Source organism: Ochotona princeps, chromosome 2 (genome assembly GCF_030435755.1).
Source record: "Ochotona princeps isolate mOchPri1 chromosome 2, mOchPri1.hap1, whole genome shotgun sequence".
Taxonomy (NCBI): Eukaryota; Metazoa; Chordata; class Mammalia; order Lagomorpha; family Ochotonidae; genus Ochotona; species Ochotona princeps.
Window position 1 is genome coordinate 114283155 of NC_080833.1, and position 27813 is coordinate 114310967.

The following is a 27813-nucleotide window of genomic DNA, read 5'->3' on the forward strand; positions in this document are numbered from 1 at the left end:
CCAACCACTATATATTCAATTCCCAGTCTTTCTTGCAGTTTGTACTTGGACGTGCAACTAGGATTAGTATCTCAAGTCCATATTTGCTTTAAAAGCTAGAGATGCAAAGAGGCTAAGAGGACCCTGGCGACAGCGTAGCCACAGCAGTGAGGCGGGCTTTCCAGTCTAGCCCAGGCAGGGAGTCCATATCTAGCACTGTGGCCAGTGGCCAGTCCACTGAGGTGTCCTGAGTAGTACTTAAATTAGTTTTGTAATTTTAGCAGTGGTTCTAGCCACAACCTGGTCTCCCATTCTCTCTGTTTACTTTCAAGCCATGATTTTTCTTTAAGTCTCTCACTTACATAACCAGTGTCTTTTCAACAGGTTCTTTTTCTTTTTTTAAATGTAAAACAAGCTTAGCTTCTGCTGGTTACAATTAAAATCCCTACATCAGAAGTTTGGGTGAGAGAATGGCATGGTACTACTAAGGAAAAGAATCCAGACGGTAAGTGGACTGAGTGGGAAAGGGGAGATTGAAGGCTATGGGGACCCTCTGAGAATTGAGCTGGGAAACTGTTTCCTCAAGTTACACAGTGGTACTGCAGTTGGCTATCAAAGTTATATGGAAGCCAAGAAAAAGAAGAGCTTAAATAAAGACAACTCACATGAAAGGAGAGAGTTGCAAGAAAATGGGACTTTACTGAAAAGAACACCTCCCCTTCTGCAGCCTGTAATCGAAGTGAATGAGTAAGCAGTCAGTTGAGGTTGGGCCAAAATAATTTAATTATTACTCAAAGACAAATTTAGTGCAAAGAGAGGTATTCTGGGAGTAGGAAGCGCCTTGTAGACACCCAGACCTGCACAAGGTCCAGAATGTGAAGTGGGTTCAGAACTAGGGTGCAGAAAGTCTTAGCTCAGACTCCAGGTTTGTTGCTCAAGGAAGTAAACAAATAACCAGTATTTAAAGCTCATTTTTGGGGAAGTGAAAAATCACCCTGGGACAAGTTGAGTATGCCAAGTTCCTTTGTAACAGCATTACCAAGCACTTGCCACTTTTCCTCTTTTCCTTACAAGAACATACTGTTTGTGCAGGACTATTCTTTCGAGTCTTAGGTGGCTTCCAAAAACCTCAAAGTCTTTTGTTCCGTTTATTGATTTTTTGAGTTTCTGGATCTTGCAAATAAAATACTGATTCTATTAGCTTCTTGTACAGAATAACCTTGGAGTGTTTTATGTATCCTAAGGCATTCCCCTTTTATTCTTCATGCATCCTTCATCCTGAGAGTGAAACTGAGGCACAGAGCTTTGATCAGGTGTGCAGGTGATGAAGACCAGCTTCCAGAACAAAGTAGAAACAGTCAAACCATAAACTCTTCCACTTTGAGAAGGGGCGTCAGCTTTCTGAAATAAATACTAGCTGTCTCTGTGTTCTGATGTTAGTTTTTGTTATCCAGTCTTATCAGAGAATAAAATGTCCACAAGTCTGGACTCACATTATCCATTCTATCTGCTACATTGCAAAGATCGAAAGCTTACTAGTAGCTTTGTCTTGTGTCCAGGTCCATAGCAGAGTGTGAGAAATGCCTCACTTCCTTGTCCATTTCATAGTGTCCATGGAAGAAACGCCACCTGGAGGTTGGTCCAAGAAGGGTGGAGACATGTAGAGTGTCATGAGGAGTTTGGAGCGTGAGCCCAGGCTCAGTGTTTGAATTAATTCTTCCATGTTCCTTTAGAGAGTCCTTTTACCGAGTCTATGGTGTCAGCTCTCTGGAAGTGTCACACTGGCATAGACTGTGATGGGATTGGGTTCCTGTGGGTAAAGCAGAATAAGTTTGTGAGTGGAGGGATGGAGCCTTGGCTTTATAGACAGATGATCAGTGGAAACAGCACTGCCTAGAGAAACGAAAGGGTCTTAGCAAGCAAGTCTCAGAGTGACTTCTTTAGGATCTGTCCATTGCTGAGGCAACACTTGGGTCCCCAGCTTCTTCTGTCCCACCTGGACAATGGGCTCAGTCTCTTCTGAGCAGAAGCAGGCTGTCTGGGAGAACTTCCTCATTCCCTTTCCCTTGCAAGGACGATTTCTGTTGTTGTTAAACATGGAGCATAATCCAGAGAAGCCAAGAAAATTTTAAACTATTGATATTTAAATCTGGCTAGCAAGCTCCAAAGGGGGGTTGGGACCAGCAGGAGAGCAGGAGGCAGGGGAGAAGAGGGCCCTGGGCAGACATCTCTCACAGAGCAAGGACAGTAAGAGAAAGAAGGACAGGGAATGGGGGAATTTGGAGGTTTTAGTGTACAATGTGAAATAGAGATTTCCATCTCAAGTAAATCATATTAATGATCTATGATTTTTTGATAGAAGTTTTGAAGTCAGATTTATAATTTAGTTCTCTCTCAGCAGGTCTGTTTCATCTAGGTCATCCACCCAGGCATATCTGAGCGTGTGTGCACAAAGAGCTTTGAAGAAGAAGAAGAATGTAGGCATCTCGGGCTCACTTCTAAATCGCTTTGTTTAGTGGAGTCTGTGTTAGATGAACATTTCAGCTCAGACATATTCCTGTTCACTCAGTTAGAAATACCTGGTACATAGCAATTTTTCGACAAGGGAGGAGAAGTGAGTTTTCTGAGTTGTACATATCTCTGGGGACCCTTATGCGAGCCCCACCTCAAATATCCTCAGTAAATTGACTGGATGGAGTCTTGGTACAGGCCTTTTTATAGAGCTCCCATGATGATTCAGTTCTTCAGCTGGACTCAGAATTCCTGGTCTGAAGCAGCAATTTCTGGATTGAAGTGTATCAACACTACCTGGTGTATTTTTTTTAGTGTGTAGTTAGTTCCCTGGGTACTCACCACAGACACTGTGATTTAACCATGTCCTTTTAGGTGGAGGGCTCTAGGGGGTCTTTGAGCAATTATCGCAGCTAATTCTGATGTGTTCCTTGGATGACTCTCAGAGAAACACCAGCCAAAAGGGAGAGAGCTATGGCTTTCCCTATGTCAGCAGGTGCAAAGGCTCTTATAGGAGCACGACAAAGCTACAGGTACTGCTTGCTGTCTGATTGCTGTGGTCTGCCTTTCCCAGTTTAGGACTCATCAAGTTGTCTGACTTCATCATCACCACAAAATAAAACTTTCCTCTTTGTCTTTTTATCCATTGATTCACATCCTGCAGAGAGGAGACACAGACAGATGCCTAACCTGAACAGACTCTGGCACAGGATCTGAGGCAGCCACATAAATGGTGGTACAGGGGTCCTGGGTTGGTAGGGTCTCAGGTGTCTTCTCAGGAGGCTATAAGAGAAGCAAAGAAGGAAGATTAGCTGATCAGATGGATAATTCCCACCCTACTCTCCCATGAAGAAACAGATTCATGAAGTCTTAAGGTAGAAAGCACCTTAGATTCAACTGGGTCAGCTCCATCCCTGTATGAATTCTGTGGCGCCTCTGGAACTCAGTTCTCCAGTCTTTGCCTGAACTCCTCATGTCATGTCTTAGAACCCAGAACCTCCCAAGGTAGAGCTCTTTAGTGCTTTCCAGATATTTTAAAGGTTTTCGTCATAGAAAACCAAAATGATGCGGTTCTTCCAGGAGCAGCTAGATGGCCAGAATTTTAGCAGAACCAAATCTGTCATGCTCTCATGTCTCCCTCTACGTGAAGAGCTCATTCCAGCCGCTGTTCCTGCTATTACTCACTCTAACTCTTGTCCTCGCCTTTGTGCAACAACCGTTCTGTATGTTCAACACAGTTCCCACTCACATTTGACAGAAGAACAGGAGGAAGCTCAAAAAGAGCAAGTACTTTCCTAATGTACAAAGCAAGAAGTGCCACTGTCAGGAATCCCAACAATGTCCTTTAACTTAAAGAGCATGCTATTTCCAGCACAATCTTTTGGTTACCTAAGCTTATAGTGACCTATTCTGTACCTAAATCCATCAGGTGTTTAAAGATAATTCATACATTCTGGTAAGTGTTTACCTAAAACACCATGATATATCTATGTACTATTTCTCCAATTGGACTAAATTCCTTGAGGAATAGCATCACATAGAGATATATTTGTATTCTCTCTCTCTCTCTTTCTCTCTCTCTTTTTCTCTCTCTCTTTCAGACACACACACACACACACACACACACACACACACTGTGTTGGGTGCAATTTCAAAAACTTTCAGTTAATATATGATGATATTATTTTGAACAAATTAAAATATACAGTACCAGAATAAAGTCAGTATTCGTGCAAGATGGGAATAGTAAAACTTATGATGAGTAAATCTTCATTTCAACACATTATTGATTGGCTAATGCTTCTTTTCACTATCTCTGCATATACAGCATGACTTGAAAGCACAGCATATGTGTTTAAAAGGGAGAGAGCTTGGAATCTCATCATCTGTTGCAGGAATTAAGGAACAAGAAAACTTTATTGTTGGAAAGAATTATAGGAGATGCATTCTCTCTTCATGTGTTTGATGAATTTAAATTTGTTTGCAGGGTGTTTCAGGCAGTGGAATTTGGGGTAATATTTTGATTGATATGAGAATCCTTCCAATAGTGAAAATATGTTCAAGGGTGAGGTGAAATTCCTTGAAATGTAGTGAGCTCCGTATTACCGGAAGTGCTTGTCATGCTTTCATTGTGCATCGGCAATATCTGTGGATCTTGTTGAAAGATTGGCTCTGAAGTGGGACCTTGGTCTACACTTCTATGATTCCAGGTGACAATGATGTTGCTTATTCTGACTGTTTTAGAAAAAAAAACACTTGCTAGCACTTTGGAGAAATGTTGTAGATGATTCAAGCAATAACTTGGAGATTCAAATGGATGACTTTCAAAACCTCATAAAATTTTTTTAAATATCACATTTTAAAAAATACTTGAATTAAAGGAAGAAGTTTTGCAGCAATGACATGTATAAGGAGAATATGAAAACAATTCATTAAGAGACTTTCTTCAGCCTTCCTAATGGGAGAAATCATGCTTTTCAAATGTTTGTTTTTCTAATTTCTAAAAGTATCTTTCAACTTTTTATTTGAAAGGGAGAGAGGAATAGGAAGGGTGAAGCAGAGGGAGGGAGGGAAGGAGAGAGAGAGAGAGAGAGTGAGTGAGAGAGAGAGAAAGAAAGAATCCTCCTGCTGCTGGCTCATGACCCAAATGTCTGCATTAGCCAGAGTTGGGTTAGGCTGAAGGACTCACTCTAGGTTTCCCATATGAGTGAGAGGGACCCAAGTACTTGCACCATTGCCTGCTGCCTCTTAGGGAAGTAGAGGAACTAGGACTTAAACCAGGCACTCTGATAACTTATGTTGTTTATATAAAGTCAGCAAGTTTCATGTATTTCACAATACAGATTAAGGGCATAGTATTATTTTCTACCCTACCTTCCCTTCTACCTGAGTTCCCTACCCATTGCCCTTCTTATTTTTCCTTTGAAGTTTTTACAATGACATACTTTCAGTTCACTCTGAAATCACAAGTTAACATTCCATAAGGTAAAGAATTCAACAACTAGAAAGTAGGGGAAAAACCCTGTTGCTCCTTGAAAGTATAAATGAAGGCTATATGTATTAACAAATGAAATTGTAAGCAAGTGGGTAAGTCTAAGCGCATACTGATGTAGCGAAAAATAGTAATATGTATTGTCTGCTTAAGTACATGTGAAATTAAAATAATAAATCCCCAAATGGTACAGAAATTAGGAAATAAAATGATAACAGGGTTAAAGTGCTGTCTAAGAAAGAATGAATAATAAACTGCTAAGTCTATGATGCATTTTTAAATTTCAAGGACAGAATAGAGAAGAGCTGATCAATTACTGATTGCAAAGATGGTATAATAAAAATAAAACAAAATACCACTCTCTCCCCAAAACCCCTCAGTCTCACCTGCACTAGTGATTTCTAAGAGTGTGTAAGGGGGAAAAATAAGATCCATCTGATTCATGTACTGTTATAGAATAACAAGAAGGAGGAGAATCAAGATGGCAGAATAGAGTTAGGGCACGTTTAAACAAACAGACAAATATTAGCCAGTGTGAAACAGAAAGAGCACATTCCAGGAAATAGGAGAAGACAGAACAACAGCAGAGGGGTACCTGGAGACTGACAGACACAGGAAAGCAGCAGACACAACGGAGTGGTGTTGCAGTGACTGATAACCCAGCTGCATTCAGCAAACATCAGTCTGAACTCTGCCAGCAGCCAGAACTCCACCAGTGATAAGGTGGGAAGGGACATTTACCAGGAGCTCTGGAGGTGAACCCAGACAAAGAAGAGCCCGTCCTGCTGGTCTGTGTGATTTGACCAAGAGCAAGGCAGAGAGGAAGATCCCAGACAGGCAGTGCAGGGACAGGATGGATTTCACAGCTCAATCTGTCTCCTACAGCTGAATTTGGTGCCACTTTGTTTAAGGAGGCCAGGGCTATGGGGCAGGACTGCACAAGCACTGAGCTGGGAGTGAACTCATATTTGACTCAGTGAACTGCAACAACGTGGAATCCCACAGGTTCCACCCAAGACAGGTCTGGGTAGCCCTCAGACCTGACAGCCATCAGATCAAGAACTCTAGTAGTGGCACATCAGGTGACATTTTGTGCATGTGGAAAGAAGTTAAGGCTGCAGGGGACAACATTGAGCTGCACATTTGCTGAGCTTGGAGAGAACTCACTGAGCTCAGTGTGTTGCACTGGTCCCCCAGGAAAATAATACTGACTTTGCATTATATGGCCAAAATAGGTCTGTGTGGCCCTCAGGCTTACCAGCCAACAGGTTCTGCCAAGACCAATATCACCAACAACCTAGCTATATAGGGCACCTGATGTCTCCCTAATCCTGGGACCTGCTCCAACTGGAAGTGGGAGAAAGGCTGTACAGGCAATAGTGCAGCCTCAGCACGATATCACAGGAGGTGGAGAGTGGAGAGCCAGGAGTTGGGGCTACAGAGACCATGGTGGAACTTGAACATAAGAGCCCAGACCTGGAACTCGCTGGAGGGAATGGCACAAGTGACTGCAAGCGAAGAACCTGGTACCAACTGCAATAAGTAAAATCAAACTGTAGGCCTTTGGGTGACACAGCTTAGAAACCAGCCCCAAGGAGAAGAATCTGCTAACCAGAAGTACAATGACCAAGAGTGAAAGAAGAGACAGGGCACAAGGAATATTACTGAAGACTCCCCTGCAAAGGAGCAAAACCCTTTGCCAACTTCAGAGTTAACTAAGGAAGACATTGAGAAAATGAGGATACAGAATTGAAAACACTTGTTATAGCAGCAGAAGAGCCCCACACACAACAGGAAATAAGAAATCATCAAAACATGGGAGAAAATTAATCAGATAGAAACAAAAAAAAACTATACACAAAATCAATGAATCAAAAAGCTGGTTTTTTGAGAAGATAAACAAAATAAACACCTCACTGGTCCGACTGACAAAGAAAAAACAAGAGAAAGCAAGAATTAACAGCATCAAAGATGAAAAAGGCAACATAACAACAGACACTGCAACCATTAAGAACATAATCAGAAATTACTACAAAGCACTATACTCCAACAAATCAGAAGATCACCAAGAAATGGAAAAGTTCTTAGACTTCTACCACCTGCCAAAACTTAGCCCAGAGGCAACAAACAACCTGAACAAACCCATAACTGAAGCAGAGATTGAATCAGTGATTAAAGATCTCCCAACAAAGAAAAGCCCAGGCCCAGACGGCTTCACTGCAGAATTCTACAAAACATTCCGAACAGAGCTAACCCCAATCCTCTACAAACTCTTCAAAACAATTGAAAAGGAAGCAACCCTTCCAAACTCATTCTATGAAGCCAACATTACCTTAATCACAAAACCAGACAGAGAACCAACAGAGAAGGAAAACTACAGACTTATTTCTCTGATGAACATCGACGCTAAGATTCTCAACAAAATCCTAGCCAATAGAATTCAAAAAATCATCCGACAGATCATTCATCCAGATCAAGTAGGATTCATCCCTGGAATGCAGGGATGGTTCAACATTTGGAAATCCATAAATGTGATACACCACATCCAAAAACTGAAAAACAAGAACCACATGATAGTATCAATAGACGCAGAAAAAGGTTTCGACAAAATCCAACACAATTTCCTGCTAAAAACCCTAACCAAGGTAGGCATAGATGGAAAAATCCACAACATAATCAAAGCAATATATGAAAAACCCAACGCCAGCATCATACTGAATGGAGAAAAACTGGAACCCTTCCCACTGAAATTTGGAACAAGACAAGGATGTCCGCTTTCTCCACTACTATTCAACATAGTCCTAGAGGTACTCGCTGAGCCCATAAGACAAGAAAAAGAAATCAAAGGAATCCAAGTGGGAAACGAAGAAGTCAAGCTTTCACACATAAAGCAGGCATTCAAAGTATTTAAGGAATATCTCATACTTGAAATGAATGGAATGAAAGCTGATCTATCAGAAATGAAGAATACGGTGGATTCAATCAAAACTACAGTGGAGAGTCTCCAAAATAGAGTGAAGGAGGCAGAAGAAGAATCTCAAAATTAGAAGCTATTTCCTGTCACCAGGAGGAAACAAACAAAAAGCTGGAAGCAGTGCTGGATCAGGCCCAAAAAAGCATTCAAGAATTGAGAGACTCTATTAAAAGGCCAAATAAAAGAGTTGTGGGAGTGCCAGAAGTTGCAGAAATAAAAATTGGGTTTAAAAGTGCATATAATGAAATAATAAGGAAAAATTTTCCTAATCTAGAGAAAGAATTGGGAAACCACATGCAGGAGGGGCACAGAACTCCCAGCAGGGTTGACCAAAGGCGATCTTCACCACGACACAATGACACATGCTAATCAAGCTCTCCTCAGTCAAAAGGAAAAAATTCTTAAATGTGCATGTGAAAAAAATCAACTGACATATAAAGGAATGCCAATTAAACTCACAGGCGACCTCTGATAGGAAACTCTACAGGCCAGAAGAGGATGGGGTGGCATATTCCAGATTCTAAAAGCAAAAAACTGTTGGGGCAGGATAATGTATCCAGCAAAACTTTCCTTTGTCTTTGAAAATGAAATAAAATTCTTCCACAATAAAGAAAGAAAAGTTACAAGAATATGCCTCTTCCAAACCTGCACTACAGATATTTAAAAAAAGTTCTCTCAACAGAGAAAAGGAATAGTGCCCACCAAAACCCAAAGCGAAGAACATCCCAATAAAATAACAACAAAAGACTAAATGAACAACCCATTGCTAAATTGACAGAACCAAATTACCACTTCTTTGTATTAGTCCTGAATGTAAACAGCTTAAATGCTTCAATCAAAAGTCTTAGATGAGTAGACTGGATTAAAAAACAAAACCCATCTATTTGTTGCCTGCAGGAGACACATTTCACCAACAAAGATCAGCGTAAACTGTGTGTCACAGATTTTAATTTTTTTTAGTTTCATCTCTTAAAAACACTTTTCTTCTGGTTAAATTCTTCAAAGAACTATAGATCATACAGAAGCATCATTTTCTTCTAGAAGGTTTTTTCTTTTTCATTTCTTCAGCAACTCATTCGGCATTCGGTATCGTGTTACTACATGGAGTTAAAAATTTATATTTTTCTTGTTGTTGTTGATTTTTGTATTGTGGCTTTTCATTTAAGAGGATGTGTAGTAACTGTGAAATGGAGACTATCCTAAACAGATGTGAGGATACAATGCAGTATGCATCTCTACTTCCAGACAAAGATGGGCTCCCAGTTAAATTGTTTACTATATCTTGACAATAGGATGCTGGACTCTCTGCCATTGTCCATGCCCGCAATGAAGGACATATGACTGTGTATGAAGAACTGTACTATAGTAAAGATATAGGGGAACTCAGTGGTGAAGGAATTGGAGAGGGGCAAAGGGAAATCCCAGGTCCTATGGAACTGTTGCATCTAATGATAATAATAAAAAGATGTAACATTGAAAAAAATAAAGGCAGCTTTCTTGAGTTATGCATTATTAGCATAAAAAAGAATAACAAGAAGAAACCATACCTGACAGTGGATTGAAGTGTGGCATCCATGAAGAGAAAAGCAGAAACAAGACACGCCGGATGAGCTGAAGCATGCCAAAGAGCTGCAAGCGGCAGAGGACTCTTCCCTAGTGCCTAAAAGGAGGGATTGGTCTGCTAGCCTAACACTGAGTATGACTTCTGAGCTCCATGGTTAAAGGATAGATTGGTGATGGCAGCTCTAGGAAATTAACATGTATCTCAACTCATTTTGTGAGTTTAGTATAATCTAGTCAAAAATCTCACAAAGGCATTACATGATTAGAGGCCAATTTAGTTCAAGAATGCAAGGTTTTTTAAAAAAGCCCTAAAACATTAGCATGTAAAATCCAACAGTGTTGCAAAGAATCACTCAATCTTCAATGCCAAGAATGTAAAGGTGGTTTAACTTTTGCAAATTGCAGTAGCTGGCAACAGTAGCAAAATGAAGCACCGGATTATTTTTACAGTTGCTGAAAGAGTGTTGATAAAATTCAACCTTAAGTAATGAGAAAATGCTTTAGCAAGTTAGGAATAGAAGATACTTTCCCTTAACATGATAGAGAGGGTCACAACAAAAACTTTAGCAAATTTCATGCTTAGTGGTAGGGTATAAAAATTTGCTTTTTGATTTTGTAAGTATGCAAGGATGCCAGTTATCATCACGTCCATTCACCACTATGTGGGGCTTCTCAGCCAATAACATAGGACAAGCAAAAACATATGAAGCTATACGAATTGCAAATGAACACATGAAACTATCTTTATAAACAGATGGTATAGTTGTGTAGAGAGAATATCCAAATCATCTGTAGATAAATGACGAGATCTTATAAATAAGTTCAGCAGATTTAATGCTAATATGAAAATAATTGTCTTTCTAAATGTCTTAAAAAAGTAATATGGATGATAGTGTCTTCCAATATTAAATTCAAGAATTATGTACTATGTACAAGTCCTCATATGTAAAACTATAAAATACAATTTTGACAAACTAAAGTTGATCTAAGTAAAGGATATATTATGTTTTGTGAATTGAAAGACTCAATATTACAAAGATGTTTGTTTTCCTCAAAATAGTCTAAAAATTCTAGCAGGATTGAGTGAGTGAGGACTTGACAAACTTATTCTAAAATACATATGAAAATACAGAAGACCTGAGGAGCCAAGAACTCTCGGAGACAAGGACCAATGTAAAGGTTCGTTTTTCAGATATTAAAATTCACAATATATCTGTAATGAAGATAGCATGACACTATGTGCAAACGAAACAAAGAAGTATGTCAATGTGATAGCACAGAGATACACAGGAAAGTGGACACTTGAAGAATTATGAAAAAGATGGTTCTGGGAGCTGGCGCAATGACACTGAACAGTAATCCTCCACCATATGGTGCTGGAATCCCATGTGGGTGCTGCTTCATGTCCTGATCCAGCGGCCTGGTTATGGCCTGGGAATACAGAGGAGGGTGGCCCAAGTCCTTGGGACCCTGTACCCATGTGGGATACCCAGAAGCTCCTGTATCTTAGTTTCAGCTTAGCTCAGCTCTAGCTGTTGCAGCCATTTGTGGAGTGAGTCAGCAGATGAAAGATCTCGCCTCTATGTCCCCTCTCTCTGTAAAAAAATATGATTTATCAAATGAAAATAAATAAATCTTTTTTTTAAAAAGATGATTCTGCATATAGGGTAAGGACAAGATTTTCAATAAATTATCAATTGGATATTCACATGGAAAAACATGAAATTTGATACCTTTTACACTCTCAAAAAATCATACAACTTTTAGATGATATAGTAAGGATCAATGTGAAATAGCAGGCTAAGCACGTGCTATGTGGTGCTGGCATCCCATGTAAGTACTGGTATGTGACCCAGATACTCCACTTCTGATCCAGCTCCCTGTTAGTGTGCTTAAGGAAAGCATCACAGGATGGTATAAGTATTCGGGCACCTGTACCTGTGTGGGAGACCTAGAATAAGATCCTGGCTCCCGACTTCAGGCTGGCCCAGTCCCAGTCATTGTGGCCCTTTGAAGAGTGAATCAGTGGATGGAAGATGTTTCTCTCTCTCTGCCTTTCAAACAAATCAAATGCATCTTACAAAAAAGACCATAGAATATTTTCATTAGGTAAGAAAAAGGAAAGATTTCTCGAAGAAAACAGTAATAATAAAGGGAGAAACTAAAACATTGCCATATACTTCTTATAAACTTCTCTTTATGAATATCATTGAGAAATTTCAAAAGCAACTCACAGATGGGTGCAGGTATTTCCTAGCTATGCAATTCACGAAGGTCTCATATTCAAAACTTGAAAGTTTATACTGACCCGTTTAAAAATATTAAACTCAAAGGCAAATGGGTAAGAGATTTAACAGACATTATAAGAAAATATTTTAATATGATGAAATAACAGATGAAAAGTTGTTGAATTTTATTAATAAATAGGGAGATGCAAAATAAAATCACACGAGAACATCCTACCGATAATACCAAGTTTTGGTTAGGATGCATAGTGAATGAACCCCTTGCATGTAGCTGATTGAAAAGTAAGTTTGTAGACCCATTTTTAAAACTTTTATCCTTACCTAATCAGTTTGAAGCTATGCATAGTCTATGATTTGTCAGTTCTGGTCCTACTGTGTATACACAACAAAATTATAAAAATATATGCATGTGTCTAACAAGGACATGAATATGAATTTTCATAACTCAACTTTAATAATTATCCCAACTGGAAATATCCCAAATGCCTCAGTAGTCACCTGCAGGGGCTGGCATTGTGGCACAGTGAGTAAAGCCACTATCTGTGGCACCAGAATCTCATATTGGTTCTGGTTTGAGTCCTGGTTGTCCCATTTCCAATCTAGTTCCATGCTAATGTGCCTGGGAAAGCAGCGTAGGATGGCCCATCTGCTTGGGCCCATGCAGTTCACATGAGAAATCCGAAAGAGGCTTCTGGTCCCTGGCTTCAGATCAACCCAGCTCCAGTCCCTGCAGCAGATGAAGATCTCCGCCCGCCCCCACCGTATGTGTGCGTCTTTCAAATAAGATAGACACCTATGTAAACCTTCGTATAGTCAAACATTGCTGATCTACAAAGCAATGAAAATGAACGAATTACATCTAAGTTCAAAAACATGGATGACTCTCCTAAGGGTAATATTGAGCACAAGAAGCCAGATACGAGATGAAAATAAAAAAGAATCCCATTTTTATAGTTAAAAAAATAAGAGGGAGAGAAAATATACTATATAGAAGTCAAGATTGTGCTCATCCTTGGAGAGAAGAGAGCGAATAATGGTTGGGAGGCAGCACAGGAATTCTTCTAGAGCTACTGCAACACTTTCTCTTAATCTGGATGGCAGTTATATTAAATTGGAAGACTCATTTTTTTGAAAGGTATAATTTTTTTCTGAAATAGATCTGTGAGTTCAATAAAATCTTAATAGGACTTTTCCCTTTCTGTAGTACTTGAGAAGCTGTAATACACATGAAAACACAAACGGGTAAGAACAGTTTCAAGACCCTTGAAGACAAATGAGCTGACATTTACAAGTTGTGTTATTTTTGCACATATGTCATAATAAGCAAGTAGATAGCCAAACATTATAATAAAAATGAATTTTTATGTTATCAAAAAATGCTAACATAAATTCAAAAGTGCAAGAGTGAGAATGTTACTCTTCAAACACTCAGATGTTTAAATAAAGTTTGTTTTTTAGCAGGGGAAAATGGATTGTGTAATAAACCCTCCAGTCCACTAGAGAGCAGCATAAATAAAAGCTTTTTCTGAGTCCAAGTCTTGGTGCTTGGAAATGCTCCATTTTTTTGGTTGTCTGATTCGATTTTACAAGGTACTTATCATAGCTATGTTTCGCTTCAAAACCTTTATTCTAGAATTCACTTCTCACATTCCAAATTGCCAGATTCTGGCCTTTACATTCATCCGGAATTACTCTCATGTCTGAAAAGCTATATCTAGCAGCAGTTCCTTAAGTCTTCCTACTCTTGCTTGCAACACATCCACTCCTCAATCTCATCATGTCTTCAGTTTCCCCATCTTTCTGGTCTTTGTCTAATGACTGTCATCATTTTGCTGTCTCCCATCTCCACTTTGCATAGTAACTTCCATCATCCAGCCTCACTGTACTCAGAATTCTCAAGCTCCACTACCCCCTTCCTTGTCCTTTTTTGCACTTTGCAAGTACTTAAACATGAAATGAAGCTGGCAAACACACTACGTGATGGGTTTGGTGGCACGAAACTGTGGATGTCCAGGAAACAGCTGGAAAGACTCATACATCATGTGTTGGCGGCTTCCTCATTTTGTTCCTCAGAAGAAACACAAGTTTATTCAGTGTTTCCCATTATTTCAAATAATAAACAGTCCCTCATGACACTGAAGTTTTGAGACTTTTAGTAGATCTCTTGGTCTGACTTCTCTAATTTCTTCTGCTCTGGAACCCACGCTGAACCATGAAAGTTAGACGAGCCAGGAACCCCACAGGAAGCATGACTGATTTGTCCCAAAGAAAGTATAAAACTTACACCTGGTTTCTGGACTTGTGCATAGATAGTAAGGCTCTTCTCTCCCGTTGTAGATTGATAATGGTTAGCTTTGCCTGGAAGAGAGAAACCTCGGTGGTTATCTTCAGTATGAATTCTGTGCTCAGTCATTTGGATCTCAAAACCTTATTGAATAACCACTATTTCCAAGAGTACCATGGAAACAAATCCTGAGCCCAAAGCCCCCTGCATATTTGACATTTAACATTGGGTTTAGTTTCTTGATCTCTGTTGGCCTAGTTCCTTATTTTTGAAATGGGACTTGAAATACCTGCCTCAAGGGTCTGTTGTAATTAAATGAAATGCTACTTGTGAAGTGTTTAGAATAGTATCTGCAACATAGAAAATGATCAAAATGTGTTAGATTCTATTTTCATTGGTATTTCATTCAATTATTGCTTTATGTGTGGCACTGCTCTTCAAAAACGGCTGTAAGTTCTTTGGAGGTAGGCCTTGGTGTTTAGATCTGTTTTGTACTCTGTAGCTAGTGGCACACTGCTTCACTCACAGCTTTCTCATCTTCCTGTATCTTGGGGACATGGTATATATCTGGGATGGTGCATGCGCAGAGAAGCATTGATCCACAAGCGACTATTTGGAAGGGAAAATTACAAAGTTGCTCTATAATCCATCATCTGGAGACTTTTCTCAGAGTCTGCATCTCTGGCAACTAGTAAGCTTGCACATTTTAAATTTTAGCCAGTTTAAAAATTTTTTCTTTTTAAGTGTTAAAAATAATCAATCTGATGATAAAATACATTTAGGAGTACATGATGTAAAAATTATGCTTCTCTATTTACCACCCCAATTTCATTCTCATAAGTAAACACTTTGAAAGTTTGATCCAGCTCCCTCTTGGTGGTCCAGGAGAGGTGGCAGATAGGGCCTGAATGCCTGGACCCCTCCATGCATGTGGGAAACCTGAAGGAGGCTCCTGGCTTCTGGCTTCAGCCTGGCTCAGCTGGATCTCTCCATGCATGTAGAAGACCTGGAGGAGGATCCTGGCTTCTGACTCGCTTCTGGCTTCATCCTGGCATTGCCCCAGTGATTTTGGTCATCAGAGAGTGAATCAGAGATAAAAGATTCTCTCTCTCTTACTTTCTCTGTTTTTCTGTTTCTCACTCTGATTTTCCCTCTATAGTTCTGGCTTTCAAATAAATATATAAATTCTAAAAACATAGTAGCGTGTGAATAGTGACTAACATATTGGACAGTGTAGTTCAAGGAGGCTCGTTTAAAAATAAAAGGAATATACATTAGTTCTGTGAAATGAACCCTTCAAGTTCAAATCTGTGAGTGTTTTCAAAGGTAGAATTATCTGTCTAGCACTCTATCAGGTGTTGCAACGGATTCAAATGAGTCGAGAACAGACTCCAGTCCTTAGAAACTTTTTTGGTCTTGCAGATTATTTTGGGTCATTTAGGATAAAGGAGGACATCTGAAATGGTTAGACAGATGGACAAGCGAGGCTGATCACTGTAGTTCTAAAGTACCATTACATCAAGGCAATATAGTATCAGATTATTTTTCCCAGTGCAAGAACAGGTTTTCAGGGGCTGGTTCAACTCAGTTCAAAATCAGCAATGTCTTGAGTCCCAATGGAAAAAGGACTGAGCTTCATGATTAGGGCATCTATATCCTAGCTTGTGTCATCCATCACATGTGTGACATTGGGCAATTTCAGCTTAGTGAGGGTGTAGCCTGACTAACATCCTTCCAGACGAAGCATGAAAGTTGTGGCTACAAGTACTTGAAATCTGCTCTAGGTACTATTCCCAGATGCTTCCAGGAAAACCCCTGCTGACCATAGAACTTAAACCTTGGTGTTGTAGCTCATTCATATTAAGAGGTGTGTGGGCATGTGTGTGTTGTGATCCATCCATTCTGGGAAGCCACGGTGTGCAATGCTTTCTATGTATTGATTCAGTCAATCCCTGGAGCAGCACTGCATGGAATGATACTACCTCACTTTGCAGATGACTGGGGAAATCATTTGGCCGTATAGCTCATTAGTGGCGAAGTATACATTTGAATAGAAATCTGATTAATGCTATAGCCAAGTTCTTAACCAGTGTATTCTGGCCATGGCATTGCCAAAGGAGTCTGTTTGAAGACCATTAGAGTCAGGCCACATTCTAGAGTGGATACTACTAGAAGCTGCTAATAGAATCTCTTGAATAAGGTTTTATGGATGGTATAGAAACTAAATATAGGTTTGAGGCAGAGTTTTGCATGTTACTGATGGACAAGGAATAGAGAGTGCTGGAAGTGAAGATGGGTCTGTGTGTTGGGGAAGAGGTTAAAGGACTGTAGGATGGGGAGGAATATTCCCTTTAGGGAGCAACCAGGTGACGAGAGGACTGTCCTTGAGCACAGTGTGGTTGAGATCCCAGCAAATTTGATAGGAATGTTACTGTGAGTGAGTTAATCTATTTTCTCAACCTTGGTGTCTCAGTTTCCTTACAACATAAGCCAAATGTGGTTGCTCCACCCCCATACCCTTAGGCTCTCAACATAATTTCTATCTGAATCACAAACCCTTCCCTCTAGCTCCTCCCCAGCTCTTAGATGAAGGAAATGAGACAAAAGTAGGTAGCTGTGCTATGATCTAGATTTTCTTATATAAGTGAAACCAACATCAGGGTGCTGAGATAAGGGCTTTTCTAAGAAGGTTGTGTGCAGACAACATTGCTCTACTTGAGAATGAGAGCAGTTATCAGTAAGGATCAAGTTCTATCTTTACCGTGTGAAGACAAGTCAGGGACCTGACCTGGTTTGAGACAGGACATTCTGACTCCAGTGGCAGTTGAGAATAGCCCATATGGTCAGAGGGAGTTTTTCCCTGAGATATAGAAGTAGAGGGTAATCTGGAGGACAAGGCATGAGGTATTGCCTCTAAGCAGTTCAATTGCTAGGGAATCATTGGGCCTTAATGGTTTGGGGTTACCTTGATGAATCTTGTTTAAGAAAATCAAAGAATTTTTGTATTTTTGCTCCCTAGTGAGTACTGTCAAGATTCTTCACCGGACCCCTTCAGCATTTGTACATACCTCTAGTGGAGTGCTAGACATATTGAACTGACTCTATCTGTGCAATGCCACTGATATTAGATGTGTTTAGCTCTTCTCACTATCACCTTGGTCTAGTATAGGGGTTAAAGGAATATTGAATTAGAACAAATTAAGCATGGTCTTTAAGATATGGTTATTCATTTTTGAAAGGCAGGCTTATGCAGAAATCCAAAATGGTTAACAGCAAGTTTATACTCGTGGGGTAAGAGCCCCTGTTTACCATAGCAAGTCTGACATGAATTTCTTTACTGTTAGGAACCTACCTTTTTTTCTGAACAATAGTATGATCACCTCGAGAGCCATGATTGCCACAACGACGCCCCCTAAGAACAGTCCAATATACAGTCCCCATCGTCTTGTATCTGAAAAAAAGGTCAGAGAACAATTTCAAAAACACAGCAAGTTTAGAAAAATTGTGCACACAAGTGGGAAGACTGAGTCCTGTGTTCTGGTTCTGGTTTCACTCCCCAGGGAGACATCTATTGGCCAGCTCTAGATCTTCCAAGACTTCCATATCTGTTTTCCTATCCTAATTTTGCTTAATGTTCTTGACTTTCATATTCTTTACTTTCAATAAAGCCATTTCTGGGCAATCCATTTATTTTCACCTCAACACCACTTTCAAATAAGCCTTCTCCTATCCTAAGTCAATATCTCCACCTAGCTTCTCTCTATCTTTCAGTTTCTAATTTGTCTTGCATTCATGTTGGTGAAAAAGAATGTGAGGGCTCCACATGCTCTCCCTATGCTACTGTACAATTCTCATGAGACCCTGGGAGGAAGAAAGACCCAGTTTTCTTTTGAAAAATAAATGTAATCATGCTATTATTGTTCTTTCATGCAAATAACTGTTAAACCCACCAGACCTGAACTTAGAGGAAAGTATGTAGCCTTTCCTGTCAATCTTCCTCATGTTTAAAATTAACCAGGCTCACTCAGGTTGAAACACTAGAGCCAACTTTTATTGCCTCTCTCCTTCCCTCACTTTACCAAGCCCCATTGAACCAGGAGCTCAATGAAAAACAGTGAATGAGATCTCTTGCCCTAGTGGAGACATTTGACTTGATAAGATAATAGTAGATGATTATTATGTGCTTACAATGGGTCATTATTTTTAAGGGTTGAATGCACACTAATACACTCCAATCTCAAGAGTCCTACAATATGTAGTCAGTGCTCTCATGTTGTGGGCAAGGAAGTAGAGAACTTCAAGAACCGGAGTTTGATCTAGGAGTAGGAACATAGATGAATTCCAGAGACAGACTTCTCAGAGTCAGAAAGACACATGGATTTGGGAGTTATTCCTGGGTAAGAGATCCTGGAAGCCAATGTGAAGCACTACCAATCTAAATGAATCAATAGCATGAGGATTTTAAGTAGTATAATGGCAGAGTATGTATTAATGTGTTAATGTGTAAGAGTTACTTATGGAAGTGGCTTCAAAAAGCTCAAGGAAAAATAGAATGAAATGATAATATGAACTTTATCTAGTAAGAATAAACTTGAGGTTGTGATGACTATGCTGGGAAGAAGCTGAAAGGAAGGTAAAGGTAGATTACAAAGGAACAGAGTAATGGCCACAACACAATTCAGATATTTACAAAACTGACCAACATATAGACTGAAATCTCTCTGATGAAAGGCAATCCATCTGGGTGGGATTCTATCTTAACTAACTGAAAGTTTCTTTCTAGGTTTGAAAGGATTCTTTTTCTAGTTAAGCTATGATTATATATTCTCTTTCCTAAATTAAAGAAGCTTTAATTTTGCCAGATAATAGTCTTGGTAAATGTATAATCAAATTAAAGAGTAAGAAGGGTCAGTGTGATGGCTCAATTGGCTGATTCTCCACCTTCAAGAGCTGGCATCCTGTAACAGTGCCAAATTATGTTCTGGCTGCTTCACGTCCCATCCAGCTTCCAGATTATGGTCTGGGGAAGCAGCAGAGGATGTCCTAAAGCCTTGGGACCCTGCATCCACATGGGAGATGTGAAAGAAGCTCCTGACTCCTGGATTTGATCAGCTCAGCTTCAGCTGTTGCAGCCATTTGGGGAGTGAACCAATGGATGGAAGATCTCTCTATCTTTCCCTTTCTTTCTCACCCTTTTCCTCTATAACTCTGCTTTTCAAATAAATAAACAAATCTCAGGAGGCAAGCAGAGAGCTCTAAAATACTTTCAGATGGGAACAAAGCACGAGATTTGGGTGACTGCGGAGGCTGCCCGTGACCTTGATGAGGTGCTCTGTGAACGGTGCATGCTCTGACCACTTTGATTGGTTTATGGTGGCTGAACATCCACTGTGCTTTGTCGTGTGGGCCTGAGGGGGAGACTGAACAGAGGCTTATAAGTCAATATCAAGGGCTCAGGAAAAATCTTTCAAATATGATAAGAATAAGCAGACCCAGCAGCTGCAGCTGTCTTAGCATTTCTTCAGTTCCTGGAATTGACCCCACAAATGATATGGGAGGGGACTCTAAAATGGAAAAATGGAATTAAACAACAGGTCTATTTTGGTGCCAAAATTTTTGAAACCCAAGCTTAGTTTTATAATTAATCCTCTTCCACAAACTTTTTGAAGAACCTCTTGTGGTAGCACTTAGTCTTTGAAACTATTTCTGTTTTTAATCACATGAATTTTGGAAACTTCTAAAATATCAAATAATTTGAACTTCATTCACAAGCATTTGAAGATAAGTAATTCAACCATGAATATCATTTTAAAAGATAATATTTCTCTCAAATTTCATTTAAGATTAAAAATATGCAAAGGCAATATGCAAACCAGGTAGGTAGACTGCTCGTCCATGCACCCTCATCTGGAAAATGAGCGGAGCAGTTGTTTTGACGAAGCATCGTAGTAACACCCAGAAAACTTCCAGGGAAAGGCCTGGAACCTGCCCTGTGCTCCATAGGCGTCAACGCTTTCTGCTGGACTCAGTTCCCCACCTCCTTGGAGGCCACAGCCCTTCTTGGGAGGCTTTCCTATTACTTGACACGTAACGGGTCTTCAGTAAATTCTATTGCTTGAGCGAAAGACAGTAAGATGAATTTGATTTCAGGTCCAAAGTCTCTTGACTGATATCCAGAGAGGCATCAGTGCTGTTCTATCTTTTGCTTAAGACTTAATTTCCCTACCTGTGTAGCAGGCCCAGTTTTTTTCATTCACAGTGCTCACCCACTTGGTGCTCCAATGTGACTATGGTGTTTATACGGGAACCATGTGTCAGGTACTCCAAGCTTTAGGAATCCACATAAACATGGGCAAAATACTACTTTCACAGCTTGTGGGGGCTAGGATGCTGGTGACTTCCACCTATCGTTTCTACAGATAATTTCTTGGGGACTCTCTAGATCTGCCTACCCTACTTGGTGTTAACCTGAGTTCAAGGTTCAGTCCCTTCACCAGTTCCCACAAACAACAAAAACCAGAAGACGCCTGCACCAAGAACTCCGTGAGATGAAATGCTGTGCTGAAGGTGTCCAGGTCCTGGGGACAGAGTTCACTGTGTGCCAGGGAGCCCAAATCATCTACCAGGATCAGATCTTCCCTTCCTCCTTTTCTGTATAAGCAACACAGCCCACACCCTCAGGTTCCTTGGCAGGTGGGGGAGCCGAGGGAGGGTCTCACCTTCAGCCTGTAAGCACTCATTAAAGTACTCTCCTAAGACAAATACTATTCTCTTCCAAAGAGGAATTCTAGTAGCAGCTTCTTGATTTGCCTAACATTTTGCTGCCTGATAAGGCATGGAATCCCCACCTAAAGAGTGAAGCTATTGTATCTTATTCTTAACTTGTAGCACTATCCACTCATCCATCCCACACAATAGACTATACACTTGATTAACAAAATTAAATTAGAGGTCATTTGAATAGATACGGTAGAAGACTACCATATACCCTGTATGAAGAAGAATCTTAGGAAAAATGCAAATCTTAGGGGACTCCAGGTGAAAGGCATGAGTCAAAGACAAGCAGCAAGGGCCTACTCGGCATACACTTTATAAGAAGAAAAATGGAGCCAAGAGGAAAGTGTGTGTCTGTGCCCACAACACATCACATGTGCTCCTGTTTTCAAACCACCATTTCCTGGGGGCAGAAGCTCCGTTACTTCTTTTTTTGTTCGGTCGGGTGGTGAGGTCTCGAGGGGCATTGTGCTTCATTCACAAAGAAAATGTGCCTGAACCCTCTGGAACTACAGATTTGGACTTCTGCCCACTGGAGTCTCTCAGAGGTGTGGGCTGATTGAGAACTCCTGTGAGGCTTCCCAAGAATGCTTTACGTCAGACTCCACCCTATGGTCCTCTCCTCAATTGGTGGTGGTTTAAAGGGACAATTAAATACGTAGCCCCGCCTCCTTTAAAAAAGAAAACACTCAAAACGCCAGAGGCCCTTCTCTGCAAGTCTGTTGCCCTAGAAACATAAAAGCTTCCCTCCCTGTCCTCTGGTCTTCAAACCTCATTTTTAAAGGGGGAAAAAGAACTTGAGAAACAAATGCAGTTCACCCCCAGGAGACACTGAGACGCTCACGTAACGGTCTGAGAGTACCGGATCTCTTTCCTGCCTTTCATGTGGTTCCGCCGGCATGGAACGCATCTCCTTGAAGTCGGCCATCTTTAAGACATGTCGTCTTGTTGGTGGCGGTTTCCACTCAGATTGGGGGTGGGGAAAGGATGCTCATGAGCTACGTACTCATTTAAGGTCTGGAACCATCCAAGTAGATATTTTTATGGTGTTCATAGCTTCAGAAAAAAAAAAATCCATTACATCTGCCTTTATTGCCTTGTGTTGCAGGGGGCTACAGTCTGTGCCCTAAGGCCGTTTTTCTCTCATTCTTTCACAGTCACACAAGTCTCGTCCAAGCACATTGTGGCCCAACTAAACCATATTTCCCAAGTTGCCTTTAGCAGGTGTGACCACATGTGACAAGGCTCCTCTGGCTTATGAAGAAGTGCCCAGGTTCCATCCTTCCACTCTTGCTAAACCGGGAAGATGTGGATTGAGGCTGCTCACCGTGCCTGGGACATTGGGTGACTCTAACAGTGGGAGCTCCCTGGTTGAGGAAACGGCTTTGTTAGCAAGGGGGAGCCCCTATAGCTGACTGGCAGGTGTCAACCTTTCCTTCCCCTGAGTTAACTCAGACTTGCTGAGCTGGCTTTTTGCTAATGTACTGAAAGAGGTCTCCTTTTCAAGATGAGCTTCCCGGGGCATTCCCTTCTAGTTGAATATGACAGGTTTTACATGAACTATCCTAGCATAGACACAAGTATTTCAGAACGCTGCAATTAAGGACAACAGCAAGTCCCACATTGTCCATCATTGTTCCACATCAACAATCTTCACATAACCCAGTCATGGGATTTTGCAGTGTCCTAAGATTTGGATTTTGTAGTAAAGAAGCTTCATTGGTCAACCCAATCATGTATTTCTCACTGAACACACCAAAATGGCATTTGGAACAAGGATGACTATGTGACCAATGGCCTGGAAAAGGGACCTTTAAATGAAAAAAATTTCAAGAAAAAAAATATGTTTTTCTGTGGTTTAGCTTAAGTGAGTTGTGCCAAAGTGCTGACACTGCATTACATTTGGTCTCATCACATCATGAGGTTTTCATTAATGAAGACAATAAATGTCCTGAAATGATTGTCCTGATTATGTATTGCAGACTCCAAGAAGCTCCTGGATCCCACCATTTCATCCGCAGACTAGTGATTCCCTTTAAGGTTCCTGGAGGCTGAGGGCCCTATGAAAGAAGTCTGCTCCAGAGCCCCATGTGGTAGTCTAGTGGCTTACGTCCTCACCCTGCAGGCACAGGCATCACATTTGGGCACCAGTTCATGTCCCTGCTGCTCCACTTCCCTTCCAGCTCCCTTATTGTAGCCTGAGAAAGCAGTCAAGGATGACCCAAAGCCTTGGGAATCTGTCACATGTAGGAGACCCAGAAGAAGCTCCTGGCTTCCAATAATAAAAAAAAATGAAGTCTGCTTCAGATTAACAGCCAGTTCTCTTTTTTAGGCCTCATAATCTCTTGATGGATTACTGTAACCAAGTTCCTCCACGACTAGCTTCTCTTTCTTTTATTTTCTTAAGATTTATTTTATTTTTATTAGAAAGTCAGATATACAGAGAGGAGGAGAGACAGAGAAGATCTTCCGTCCGATGATTCACTCCCCAAGTGGCCGCAAGGTCTGGAGCTGCTCTAGTCCGAAGCCAAGAGCCCCAAGCCTCTTCCTGGTCTCCCACATAGGTACAGGGTCCAAAAGCTTTGGGCCATCCTCGACTACTTTCCCAGGCCACAAGCAGGGAGCTGGGTGGGAAGTGGGGCCACTGGAATTAGAACCGGCACATGTATGGGATCTTGGTGTGTGCAAGGCAAGGACTTTAGTTGCTGGACTACCATGCCAAGCCCCTAGCTTCCCTTTTTTCTGCTTCTTTCCTACTTCAATCTGTTCTCTCACCATCAAATTACTGATTTGAAATACAAAGTTGATGGGGTTATCTTATTTAAAACTGTTAGTCTCTATCACTTAAAAGATACTACAGAGCAAGACCCTGCTAGCTCTGCTTTTCCTTTTGCTTAAAAGTCTTTGTCACCTTGGACAATTGCGATTTCATGTCTCAAGCCTAGTTTATATGATAATCTCCTTGATTCCTTGATGGAGTGATAATAATGTCCCCCTCTTTGTTACCTTGCTCACATTTCTGCTTTGCCACTGTCTCAGTGTTGTAATCTAGGATAATTAGTCATTAAAAGAGCTATCTCATTCCTAAGGACAAGAATCACGCCTTCTTTATACTTGGGTATAAATAACAGCACTGAGCACCATACTAAAACGTAGAACCTCAATAAATATCAAACTAAGAGCTGTGCCTTAAGAATTAGTGGGATTCATTGGCAAACACAAATAAGTGTAGTAAAAAAGCCTCAGTTTTTTCAGTAATTTAGACAACATGAGGAACTGGGAAGGATATGTTGTGAAGTAGCTGTGTGATCTGGTTTACATATGGTGTGGTCTTCCATCCCCACAGGGCAGGGAATTTCTAGTTTTGTTCCAGGTTGAATTGTGTTTCCCCCAAATCCACAGGTGGAAGCCTTCAGAATGTGGCCTGATTGGGAAATAGGGACTTCACAGAAGTAGACAAGTTAAAATGAAGCCATTAGGGTAGTGTTAGGAGCTTAACCGTGCCCCTTCCTCCAAACTAATAAGTTGAAGCTCTCACTTCCAGTAATTCAGAATGTGACTATATTTGGAGATAGAGATTTTTTAGAATAAGTTAAGACTAGGTCACGAGGGTGGCCCTAATCTATTTTGACTGGTATCTTTATAAGAACAGGAAAGAAAAGGTCATGTGAACACAAAGTGAGCAGGCGGCACCTGCGCGTCAGGGAGAGCGGGCTCAGGAGAAAGAAAATCATCTAACACGTTGATCTTGGACTTCTAACCTCCAAACTATTAGGCAATAAATTGTTTAATCCATCCACTTTTCAGTGCTTTGTGGTAACAATCCTAGCAGCTAATGTATCTTGGCAATCCCTTATTAGTAGTTTTTTGTGACACACACAAGGAACTATTCATAAACTTCTCAATCTGGTAGAAACTTCACTAGGTCACCCTTTTCATCTTCAAGGTTATTAAGCAGCCTTGAGGGATGGACATAGCCGCCTCATGGCACGGAGTTCTAGTGATGGAGTTGAGATTGTGACAGGCCTCTTCCCATGGTGCTATATCACTGCCACTTCTTGTACTTTTATATCTCATAACATAGTCATAGTTCTGCCTCAAAGTCAGAAAATCTGCCTCCCACCAGTGGATGCTTACTCCTCAAAGAGGCTTAGGTGGGAAGAACATCTTCACGTTTCCTAGGACTGTCTTAAGTCATGTGCGCCTAGTAATGAGCTTGATAGTTCATCAAGGCTTTGGTGTGCACCAGCCCAATGCTGGTGAAACCACATTGAGAAGCATGACAAGAGCTCTCCTCCTTGTAAGGAATAGGTCAGGGCAAAGCACTGGGTGTCCTGTCTTCAATAGGGCTGCAGTAGCTAGAGACATGGCTACCACCTCCTCACCCACTGCCCCTGCCCCCAAGGAATAAAACCTACATTTTCATTATGATTTATAAAGTTTCAGGTGCATTGTCTCTTACACTAACATCAACAAGGATCCAATGATCAGACAGCCCACCTCCATTGCTTTCTATGTATGGCTTTACTTGACCTATCAAGGTCATTGTGTTGCTGGGAGAATGAGATGATTTGTCACAGTCATGCTGGTTGTCAATATTCCTAGATGAAGAAACTAAGTCTCAGAGAAGCTGAATGACTTCCTCTTGTGTGTGGAAGAGCTTGGATCTAGAACCTCAGGGGCCACATTCTGTAAACTTCCTATTGTGCAATACCACTCTCTTGGTCCCACTAGCATGTTCTGAAAGACTGTGAAGGGAGAGTGATCTGAAGAGATAACCTCTGAATATGGTTTGTCTGCAAGCAGCCAGATGTATCCAGTGGGCATACAGAACAAACTGACTTGCCCTATAATGGTTGGGAGAGGGGCCATTCAGTGCATCAGATTCACGAAAGAAGGATGTTCCCAGTCATCCACCTGGTAACAATCCAGGGGAGTCTCATGGCAGCAGGTGCTTTGTTGAGAACATAAGCCGGCTAGATTCCTCATCTCCCTATCCCAGAAAACCTGGGAAAGCCTTCCACATGGACACCAGGCCTACTGTCATACTAGCCCTTGTGGTGATTCCTGTCTCCTCTAAGTGGACCCAGAAGAGAATTCCAGAGCATAACCAAGCCATCAGTACCATGTCCTGCTGTCCCTGAACCTGCCTGAGGCAGGGATCCAGGATCTGTCAGTATACATGCTCAGCCCTGTTTCTAAGTATTAGATGGACCAACTTATTTAGTTCTCTCTTCGTTTCAGTGACAGAATAATGATGCTTTTTTTTTTCTGTTCTAGAGAAAGAATAAAAGAGCTAGCTTTCAGTGCTAACTCCACTATTCCTAAAATGAATAAACTTGAGGAGGGACTAAAACATCATGGATGTCAATTTCCACCTCTTTAAAGTGAGGTTGAGATACTGCCCATCTGACAAAGGCACTATAGGAGTCAAAAGAGATTACACAATGGAAAATGTTTTTTTTTTTCAATCATAAAGCACAATACAATTTATCATTGTTATTCAAACTTGATTCTTACCTCTCTCTGATTTCTCTGGCTCCCTCTCCTGCCATGCAATTCACTTTATGCCATAAAATGAGGTTGTTCATTCTATCCTGTGCTTTATTGCTGAGCGAATGTTTCAGATCCTATCTTTGCTAACATTTATAACAGTTTTATTAAAATAATTATTTCCTTTATCAGTTTTCTTATTTCTAGGTCTCTTTATTTTTTCATTTCTTATCATATATTAATATAAAGAGAAACTACATATCCTGGACACACTTGTAAGGTGACAATATTTCCTTTCATCCCTCCCTTCTTCAGAACACTCTTATTCCCTGCTTTCTTTCTTTTAGTTTTTACAATAGTGTACTTTCAATTTATCTTATGATCACACACTTAATTCTTACACGTTCTTAAATAAGTCTTACATAATTTTTGTATATTTATCTTAGTTTTTGATTGGCTTATTTCACTAATCATAATGGTCTCCAGTTGCACAGTTCCATCCATTTCATTGCAAAAGACAGAATTTCATTCTTTTTTGTGCCTGAGTAGTATTACATTGTTTTCTTTATCCAGCCATATCTCTATAAATTACTGTATGATAGCAGAGATCACACAGCACATCTATTGCTGATTTCCTACAACCTAATATGTATTGGTGGTTTGGAGCTGTCACATCATTAATGAGAGATGGACTTGAGAGTCAGGCTCTACCACTTGCACTGTTTTTCCCCAGTCATCCTTGCAAGTTGGGGCTAGGGCAGGATCACTCCTTGCAGACCTAGATTCTGGATCTGGCTCCATCATTTCCCATGGGTTTCTTCAACTCTGCCCTAAACAGTACAATGTCACCCTGACCATGGTGATCATGTCCTCCCTGAGAGCACTGGAGGAGACTTTTGCAGAACCTAAAGAAAATGACAAGGGTTGTAACCAATGTAAAGGTCATAACCAAATAAGAGAGAAATCGACCCAGCAGGGACTGAGCCTTTACTCATTA

At 40.7% G+C, this 27813-nt stretch overlaps 1 protein-coding gene across 1 annotated transcript in view; it reads right to left on the minus strand.

Moving 5' to 3' along the window:
- Positions 1–738: 738 nt before the first annotated feature.
- Positions 739–27813, minus strand: part of SLAMF1 (signaling lymphocytic activation molecule family member 1) — a 38622-nt gene continuing 11547 nt past the window's right edge. Inside the window, exons 4-7 of the mRNA XM_004589093.2 lie at positions 17902–18000; positions 14550–14623; positions 3181–3273; positions 739–1789 (exon numbers count right to left, since the gene is read on the minus strand). Of these exons, the coding sequence (XP_004589150.2) occupies positions 1739–1789; positions 3181–3273; positions 14550–14623; positions 17902–18000 (317 nt within the window). The 3' untranslated portion in view covers positions 739–1738. The remainder of the gene's footprint in view (positions 1790–3180; positions 3274–14549; positions 14624–17901; positions 18001–27813) is intronic.